Consider the following 11,094-nt stretch of genomic DNA (forward strand, 5'->3'; position numbering starts at 1 on the left):
CTTTAACGGATCACTCTAGTTAATCTGCAGATTAGCTAGGTAATGTACATATTAACGACTTTCGAGCTTTAGCGGTAACATGTATATTAAAATACATGTTTGATTATGTTCCAACAGATACAGTTTTTTATTTCCAGATTGGGCTTGTTCTGATATACTATCCTTGAGCCTAAATATTGAAAATTCTCAATGTTTTCAATATTAATTTTGCCATTTATGTAGATCTTGTCTTCTTTTAGATGCATCATTCAGATCTTGTCTTATTTATAATTAATTTTGAAGAAAATCTTGGAAGATATATTGTTTAACCCACAATCATGGGCAATAGTAGTGATTATCTACCTCTATTATTTTTTGTGGGCATTTTTCAGCAAATTGACTTATTTATATGATATCCTTGTGTATATACTATCTACCTGTAAGAATTTTGGTCAAAAAATTTTTTCTCCTTATCATAGACCCTCAAAATCTCACTACAGGAAATTACTGCCATACATACAATTACATATAATTTTTTTTTATATTGTCACATGTTCACATGATTAAGGTAACAATTTTCTACTCTGACATCATTTTTGATAACTATCATTGTTGACATCTTGGAGGTCTTACAGGATTGTTACTAGATGAAGTCATGATGTCATGGATGTTTGTCAACTAAGTATGATGTAATGACATGAATAATTTGATTACAACCTTAGTATTACAACCTTGAATGCCTGTCTCTTTAATAATGTTTTAAACTTTCAAAAGTTTAAATGTTTTTGTGTATTCTTGCCAAAAAATACAGAAAAATTATTTTCTGATCCTTCTGAGAAACACCTTAGCCCTCTTGTCATTTATTTTCAGCTGAATTTGTTTTAATTAGCCCACACTATTGCAAAGTTTTGAGGGCTCTTTATAGGAGACCAATCAAGGACATTGTTATATAAACAGAACAACAAATGCTATTGAAATTTGGTATGTGCAGAGAAGACATATTTTTGGAATCATCAAATTTTTAGGAATGGCAATTATGTGCAATGTAATTACACATGAATAATCTGCAGAAAATTGCTGTTTTATGTATGAAATCCTGTAGAAAAAAATGAATACATGTGATTGTGGGTTATTAGAACAAAGTTATGTATATACAGGGACTAAATGTCAGGGGAATGGCAAAAGTTCCACCTATTTCTGAGAAATTTCCTTTGGAAAAATTTCAAGGGGAGACTCTCCTTTGCCAATTTTTTCCTTTACATTATTAATGACAGTAACTTGCAAATAAGTAATGGTCTATAAAGTAGATTAAAAACACTAGAATTTTAAAATTATATTGCTTTAGTAGATTCATCTTGTTACCCAAGTAGACAGCGTGGCAAATATTTGTACAATATTACCACATACCTTTCTCACTTTTTCTAGCAACTTTTAATTAAATGAACTAATTTTTTCAGCTATTTTTAATAGCTTAATCTTATGTTTTAATTGGCATTCGAAATTATGTTAAAGCTGAGGAAAGCTATTAAAAATAACTGAAAAAATTAGTTTGTTTAATTAAAATTTGCTAGTAAAAATGAGAAAGATATGTGGTAATTTATCTAGAAGTTCTAGCTTACAGAGCATAAAATATTTGTGTGTTAGAAATGTAGTCTCATGATGAAGAGGTAAGGGCAGTTATCCAATGCAAACAGTAATGTGATTTATTGTGATGTGAAATTTACAGTAAGCTTGCAGAGATGTATGAAAATGAAGTCATGTTGATTCAGATGGTGAAGAAATGATGTCAGATATTTGCTGAAGAACAAACATTTGTGTGAATAATTTTGAACCATTATCCCACAACTGCAAATATTGATGTCAAAACAATGCAAGTGGATAAACTCATGGAAAGACAGATCATGATATCATCATCAAAACAATAAATGTTTTAATTGGATTTGCTCACTCAATCATGCATGATGCTTTGGGCTACTGTAAAGTTTTAGCACATTGGGTTTTTAGCAACTCACTCTTGGTCACTATACTAAGCAAATGGACTGCAGTCTTGAATATCAGTATTAAAATGATTGTAATGACTTTCTCCATTGTATCTTCACTAGTGATGAGTACTGAATGCACCATTATTCTCCTTAATTGAAGATGATGATTACAGAATGAAAATATCTGAGGACTCCAGTGACCTAAACTTCCATGCTAACTGTTTGACTGTTTTCTGGAATAGTACAAGATAATAGTACAAGTTTTTTTCTGGAAGGAGGATTAACAGTAAATGCTGTGTTTTTGTGAGATCTTTGATTGACTCAGATCACAATTGCACTGGATGCCACATCATAGGTACTGTTGCATTCTTCTAAATAATAATGTATTTCCTCACATTGCTTGACAGATGTATGCCAAAAGTGCAGATCTTGATTTGAATTTACCATCTATTGATCTTGACCATCTATGCAGCCTTAATATGGTTTCATTCTTTCCCTGTATTGAAGAATTACTTGGAAGATTACCAATTTTGAAACAATGAAGTATGAGGGTGGTTTTTTCACGTGTCGATGGTCCATAAAACGAAGACAAGTGTAAAAATAACTAAATGAATTTATTACCAAAAGTTATATACAAACATGGTTACTTTTCGACGTAATTACTGTGAAGATTGAGGCATTTGTCATATCTGTGGACGAACTTTTCCATTCCCTTGTCATAAGATGTTGGCATCAGTGAATTGAGATGGCCTTAATAATGTTGCTCTGAAGATTGTTAGTTTGAAGTCATTAGTCTCAAACCTCTGCCCTGCTAGCCACGTTTTCAGTTCAGTAAAGAGAGGGAAGTCTTCACACATTAAAAAGTTTTAAGCTGGGTGGAAGTCTGAAAGGTAGAAGTCTTCATCATCATTAAACACCCAGCATATAGCCCTTAGTTAGCACCGAGTGACTTTCACTCGGCGCTAACTCAGGGCTATATGCTGGGTGTTTAATGATGATGAAGACTTCTATTTTTCCTGAACAGAAAAAGTGGGTAGGAGGGCAGAGGTTCAAGACTAATGATGATCTTCAAACAACGTTAGGGCCCATCTCAAGTCATTGGCGGCAACATTCTATGACAAGGGGATGGAAAAGCTCGTCCACACATATGACAAATGCCTCAATCTTCACAGTGATTATGCCGAAAAGCAACCATGTTTGTATCTAACTTTTGGTAATACATTCATTTTGTTATTTACACTTGTTTTTTTTTATGGACCATTGGCATATGAAAAAAACAGCCTACATAGTTAAAAACAATACTACATTTCTTGTGCTGTAGAATTTTACATTTTATGCAATGGGATTTGACAAGTTCTTAGGAGGTGGGACAAATGTCTGAACATTGAGGGTGATTATGTGAAGTAGGTAAATGTGAAGTTTGTATTCACAAACATTTACTTACTTGTGACAATTTTACAGGTGATCCAGGAGATTTACTTACTGGATACTCTTTGTATATTTATCAATGTCTAATATTTAACTTTATAATTTATTTCTTTAAATATTTTAGATAATGTGCTTGAAAAACATTCATTTGACATTTATCAAAATTTACTTATTGACAACTTCAGGTGTTGGCAACATGAAACTTGAACCAAAGAAAAAGAAAAACTTAGGTTTTTCAGTCAGTACAGTAGACCCCCCTATAACACTGTAGATATGTTCCGTTTTATATGAATTCCATGTTTTATGAGTCACTTAAATACATGAGCCAATTACAGCCTGGCATGTATGCAGTTTACGGACTACGGCTGTTTGAAAGGTTTCCTTCCATAAAATTAATCGATTCTAGACTAATTTGACTCAACATTTCCAAAGCATGTATAATTTTTTGGGAATAATCCATATAAACTATGCTATAAACAAAAACTGTAGGATTGCTTACCGAGTGTGCACCGTTCGATGATGCCATTGCTTAAGCTTGTTTTCGTTACGGTGGGCACGTGTTTTCTGATAAGTTATTTTTATGCGAAAAATTTGTTGAACTTTGGAGACATCATTAATATAAATATAATTTTTATGGCCATTAAATAATAAATGGTTTTTAGTAGGTCTGCTGCTCGTTTAAACTCAATGCTTTGTGCAATATCCGCTATTGGTCTAGATTTGACCAATCCTGTCGCGACATGAGTCAGCGATGACATTTTACCGTATTATACGGGTCTCTTTTAGCATGTTTATACGAATACTATCGCAATTTTTTTGCCGTGTTATACAAATCCATATTATATGAACTCTTGTTATAGGGGGGTCTACTGTATAACAATTCAATATACATTCCATTAGTCAAATAGTAAACATCAACTGATAATCCAGTTCTTCCCAAATGTGCAAACAGAGTTTTGCATGACAGAGCCAATGCCTCTTTTATTCAATTCTTCAGTTATTTAACTTGCAGAGCAGTGTTGGTACAAACACAAGGTTTTTCATGTAACCTCAAAGGAAGAAATTACATGATGTGATCTAGGAAGCCAATGTAGGAGAGTGTGGTTGTTGTTCCAGCATGATTAATATATCTTTCTGGAAAAATATCATTCAGATGAGCTCATACCTGCACATGGTAATGAGGTGATGTTCTTTCCTGCTGAAAAATGAAGTCTGTAGACTTCTCTTACAGTTGAGGCATCAGTTATATCTATAGCATGTGTAGGTATGCTATTCCAGTGATCATGTCCTCTGCAAAGAAAAATGGTTCACATATCCAAGTCTTGGAAATTGCTCAAAATAATTTTATTTTGGGAGAGTCTCTCATGTTCAGTGACTGCATGGAAGTTTTTGTACTCCAAATGTGAACATTGTGACACATTCAAGTGGAAGATCTTTTCATTGCTGCAAACCAGGTAGTTCTCCAAGCTGTCTTTTTTCAATTTTGTTTTTAATGGCACAGTAAGCAATTACCTTTGTCATCCTGTTTCAATTGTTGCACTAACTACAGTTTGTGTGGCCTGATGTAAAGGTACTTGTGTACCAAATATCAAATTGTTATTTGAGACACCTGTAGGTCATGACTTGCTTTTCTGATGGATTTCCACAGACTTTGCTGGAAGAAAATCCAAATACATTCAGTGGTATTTTAGAAGACAAGGGACCTACTGAACTTTTTTCTTTGCATAAGCAATTCTCTTTCTAGAATTTGGAATGCCAGTTTAAAATGGACTTTCTTGGTGGGGACTACTTCACAAATGTACACTGGTAATTACAATGCACAAGATATAGATTCTGTTTTAATGAATTCCACAAATGCATAAAGTCTTCTCTTGCTTGATGGACACCGTTTTGTACTGTCAGTGGCATTCTGGATGAATAAAACTGCTTCACTGGAATTCTGAATGAAATTTTGATAGCTGCTGTATTCTTAGGTGATTACTACTTTGTTCTGCAGTAATTTTTTGTCTTATAATAAATTTAAATCTTTTTAGAATTAAAATTAAAGTAGAATTTATCAAATTTAGAATTAACATTAAAGTATCATATTTTTTTGAAACATCCTATATTATTATTAGAGTTTAACTTATTAAACTTAAATATGAAAATTCCATATAGCTTCTTAACAGAAAGAAAAAAAAATCATCATTAACATAATATATATACATCATATATCATAATTTACAAAAAAAAATTCCAGATCTTATAATGATGAAAAATAAAATATATAATTAAATTACTAATTGAAAAAAGAAATAAAAATATCAAATTTGTCTTTAAATTCTTATTCTCTGTTTTTCATCTCATGCATTTTTTGTGAATTTGTTCTTTTCATTAAAACATCTTAAAGATGTCATCTGTTTTGCATTATTAAGTTATCTTGGTTTAAGAAAATGATTAAATTTTTTGTAAATGATATTTTGTTATAATTTGCAAGTGATAGATTATTGTTTTCAAATACATGGTCTAACAGAAAAACAAATGATTGCAAATTGAATATTATAAAATGAATTTTGATGTACAAGATTCCAAACAACATAATTTGCCATTTATATTTAGAAGATGACAAAAAATGTGGTTTATGAAGATTGTACATAAAATATTGAAACTCGCAAAGCAAAAATTCATGATACAATCAAAAACATATCTGAGTATAAGTTGACATACTTTGAAGATGTGAAAAGTGTGCATGAGATCACTGAAATGATGTTATCTTCATAACATAAGTTGCAAACTTAATTGTTTGAAATCTTGTATTTGAAAATTCATTTTAAAATATTCAAAAGTTAATAATTGTCTATTTATAATTACTGATTTATCTGATAGACCAGGGATGGCCAACACATAGACCCCGGTCGATCGCAAATGTTTTGAAAGTAGCCCATGAAACTAAAATTGAACAATTTGCTTTCACTTAAATTAATGTTTAAATCTTAATTCGATAATTTATTCTTACAATAATAGACTGACTGTGCAACATACCCATACTGTTTGTATTTATCCCGATGAACAATGCAAATGAATGTTAACGCATGCGCATATAAAAATCCTAAAATTGTTTGCCCATATTCATAGTCACCTGCAGACTATATTTTACCAAAAAAGTAGCCCCTAAGGGATAAAAGTTTGGCCACACCTGTGATAGACCCTGTATAAATAATATACTGTAATTTTTTGTATTTGTCATTAATATTTATTTAAATAAATATATTCAAAAACCTTTTTAAATTTTTTTAACTGCTGAGAGAAAATAATTATTTTAAAATTTTATTATTTTGTATATCAACAATTAATGCAAATTCAACTGTCTTTAAATTATGTAATTTAAATTTGAAAAAAAAAATTATTGATTTTTATTAGAAAAACCAACAACTTATTGTGCCCTTGTTTATATGATCATACTTGTAGAATTAATCATATAACAATTTAAATTTAAAAAAACTTTTACAATTATTGTGAATATATAAATGTTATGTAAATAAATTTTAAAAATTTATATGCAATTTTTAATAAAAATATAAAATACATACAAGAGAATTTTAAGGAAACTTGAAAAATTAATATTTAATTTTTCAAGTTTGCTTAAAATTAATAATTGAAAACTTTTCTAAAGATGATTATTATTTTAAACATTTAGTTATTATACACAGAAAATTGCTATAATACCATATTCATTTACTATGATTACTTATAATATAATTACAGTACATTTAAATTATTAAAGTTGTAATAACATATAATAATAAAATTAATAATATAAGAATATAATTGATTATGCAGATAATGATTTAAAATACTAAAATAATAAAAAATATTGTCATTAGTGTAAATCTTAGTTTTAAATTATGATTATTACATTTACTTTAAATAAAATATGGTAATTTTCATTTACAAGTTTTTCAATGTTATTTACTGATCAGTGTAATATTTATTTAAATATCTATAAATTTGTTTTATATTAATATAATTTATTAATATTCTAATGTTAAATTATTAATTGAATAATAATATATCTCTATGAGATTATTGGAAGATACTGAGTTTTTCAATATTACATTCTATATATATGTATATGTTCTGTAGGAAAAAAGTATTGAATGGTATTCAGATTTTTTTTAAGTTTGTAACATTTTTATTTTAGAAAAACATCTTTGATTTATTACAAAAGAATGGAGCATTAGCTATAGGCAGAGCTGAAAAACTACAAAATAATTTAATTCATAGGTAAGATTTTCTTATTCTAACATTTAAAGAAACAGCTTTTTATGCTTAGTAATAAATCTTTTATTTTTTCAACTATAAATTCTTATTACATACAGGTTATATTATTTAATCAAAATTTATATTAGTTTTTAATTATTATTTATTTTTTGCTTTAATCATTATATATATAAATGTAATCATTTAAATAATTTAGTTTTCCATAAATTTATGTTTTATAGGTATGATAATTTAATGACTTCCAAATCACTTTCAAATGAAAAAACTGTGGAAACATTAAAAATAACAGATGATGATAAAAAAGATGATAAAGTTTTGATTAATACACAAAATTCTATAAAAAATGATACAATAACAGGTAGGTTTAGTATTAAAATATTCATTTTTTTAATATAATTTAAATACATTTGTATTAGCTAACTAATTAAGAATTAGTTAGCTAATACATTTAAAACAAAATTAAGAATAGGTACTGAAATATAACAATTATAAGAATTTCAGAAACATTGTTTTTGTATTTTCTTAAATTAACAATATACATAAAGAAATTTACAAGCATTTGAACTTTGCTAAAATTAGAAGAAAAACTTTTTAAAAATAATTTTAATAGACTATGAAAAACTTATAACAGAATTGATGGAAAGAAATTAATCTTGGATCTTGAAGAATTTGAGTTATCTATAGCATGAAGGAAAACAATACAGAATTCTCTCATAAAAACACATAAAAATTAATATATAAATAAAATTAGATATATTTTTATATAAAATATATCAAAACTAATAGAGGCCTGAACAAGGCAACATATTATCTTGAATTATATTTAACTTATCTATGGAGAAAAGATGAGAGAATGGAAGAAAAATAATATTAAGAGAATATATATGAATACTGAATAAAAACTGCACTTACCCACCATATTCTGTTAATAAAATCTACTAGCAGAATCAGAAGATAACTACCAAAAATATTCTTTTATCTCAATAATACCATAGTGTAGTCAAATGGTGTGCTGTGGCACACTGATATGTTGCAAAAGATAATTATTATGAAAGTATATTTTAATAAACCAGCAACAAGTTGCTCAACTTTCCCAGCAACATTTAAAAACATATGTGATGTCATCTGTTATGATATTTTATTAAAAATTTTTAAAATATTTTTAATTATTATAAAATGATGAAAAGCTTAATTTTGAGGGTAGGGATGGGTGTTATAAAAAATTGTAAATGCAAGTAAAATCGTCATTAAGTCCAACCATACTGGAGATATACACGACCTCCATTATCTCCTCATCCTCTCAACCTTTAACCACCAAGATTTAATAGCAACAATCCCTCTAATAAACAAACCCATTTTAAAAAAAAAAAGCACAGGAGTTATTAAGCTTGAAAGATGATGAACAAAATTGTGCCCCTTGCACAAACTCAAACATCCATACATAAAGAAATTACTCCCAAAGGGAAATGCATATAACTCTTCATAATTGAAATTTAGACTATTTACAAAAATTAAATTAAATTTTCGAGTCTATCTTTTAATCCCTTATACACCACCACAGAAGTAACAGTTTTAAATTGTTTTGAAGAAAACACTTCTTAAACAAGGTAAAAATCGGTAGAAAACTCCACAATGTTAAAAGAGATCAAGTACCAGCCTTTTCTTGTAGGTTCTGACACTTTTACATTAAAAACACAAAGAATTCTTCACACCATATTATTTTTATCCACTTTTAAACTGCTTCTGGCAGTTTAAAACTTTTTGTAAATAGTCTAAACTTTTAATTATGAAGAAAATACATCCTGAGTTATCACAAAAATTGCATATAACTCTATTTCTCTATTTATACTTATTGAGTCTTTTGTATTGCTAAGTAAATGAAAACTGTCAAAGTTCCTATGTAAGCAATGCTATAGCCCTTGAGACTGGCTATAAGAGATAAAATATGATTATATTGCACTGTCAGGTCTTTTCTCTTGTTTCTTCTGGGTTGTGTTGTATCACTGTGTATTGGGCAGATTATTAATGTTCTCACTGAGTTGCTTAGAATACCATAATTGGTTGCTGTTCTTAAGATGGTCTAGCTTGAGTTGTGTGTCCACTTTGTGGGTACGGTGAGTATACTCTCTTTCGATGACCATCATGAATGCTTGATAATTGGGTCATGTGAGTCTGCTCTAAAGTAAATTGGCTCAAATTTCAGCTTGTAGTATACAGTGGTTTTGATATTACAACCTTCCAAAGGAATGAGTGGGTCAAGGAAATATACCTCTCTGTCACTCGTTTGGTCCTCTTATATCATGAGCTCATATGGATTATTACTCATGCATTGCACACACACCTTCAAATGTGATTTATTCTTCCATATAATGAGTATGTCATCAATGTACTTCTTATAGTGTGTTATGTTTGGAGGATGTTTATGTAACAAGGTAGTTGAAAAACAGGAATGGTACTAGAGGTTAAGTTGAATTTATTAAAAAATGGAGTAGGATATTCTCAAAAAATTCTGTTAATGTAAAGGTCTAGGAAAACAATTTTTATTCCTCTTCACTTTCCTTGGTACCTACCTATGTTTGCAGAACTTGCTTATGCCCATTCTTCCAACTTTTAATACAAAAATAACTATAACTCATTGCTATGGTGGTGAGCAGGGCAGGTTATTTGCAAGCCAGATTTTAACTACATAAATTTATTGGTTCAAAGATTGCTTTTCTCCTTCCACCTTGTACACTTGCAATGTCTCTTTTTATCAAAAGCTTGGAAATGACCTAATATGAGTTATCTAGATTGAGGGTTGGTCGATGCCAGGCCTGAACTTTGAACAAGCAAAAAGAAATACAAATTAATTGGTTTGATCAAAATATAATCTATTAATGTAGGAACCATCTGAAATAACTACTATACATAAAGAGAAAAAAACAATTCTATTTATTATTTTATGACCAGTTATATACAATACTAGCTGCAAGGACCCACTTCTCTGGGTTTTTATTTGTATGTAATATAGTTTTTTTTATATATAAAAGACTGTTTTTCTAAGTAATCTAGAATCTAGTTGCAAAGACCCACTTCACTGGGCAAAAAGTAACGATAGTGAAGATTAAGATAATTACATTATAGCCAATCTTACCCATTTTCACAGAATGCAAGAATTAGGTCCCCCGTTTCCAGACTAATTAGAGAACTTTTATGTCCAGTCAAACGAACTATTTTCAATTTGATCAGTTTTCTGGAACGTTTACAATCGTTCTATAATCGAACCAATATGCAATAACAAATTCGAATTTAAAACGGTTCGAACATTTTTAAAATCGAAATAGATAAAAATATTTATAACAATGTCTGAAATGTTATTAATTTAATACACCTAAGTACTCGATGAAAACTATATTCTCTCCCTCACCCCCCGCGGGGAAATTTCTAAAAATCCCTTCTTAGTGTA

The 11,094-nt window shown here is 29.2% G+C and overlaps 1 protein-coding gene across 1 annotated transcript in view; it reads left to right on the forward strand.

The window, feature by feature from the left end:
• The window catches only part of LOC111623416 (ubiquitin carboxyl-terminal hydrolase 8-like), a 127,065-nt gene that overhangs the window by 14,332 nt on the left and 101,639 nt on the right, over positions 1 to 11,094 (forward strand). The window contains exons 4-5 of the mRNA XM_023365988.1: positions 7,570 to 7,652; positions 7,871 to 8,007. Of these exons, the coding sequence (XP_023221756.1) occupies positions 7,570 to 7,652; positions 7,871 to 8,007 (220 nt within the window). The remainder of the gene's footprint in view (positions 1 to 7,569; positions 7,653 to 7,870; positions 8,008 to 11,094) is intronic.

Source organism: Centruroides sculpturatus, unplaced genomic scaffold (genome assembly GCF_000671375.1).
Source record: "Centruroides sculpturatus isolate CEXI.00-Female unplaced genomic scaffold, Cexi_2.0 scaffold190, whole genome shotgun sequence".
Taxonomy (NCBI): Eukaryota; Metazoa; Arthropoda; class Arachnida; order Scorpiones; family Buthidae; genus Centruroides; species Centruroides sculpturatus.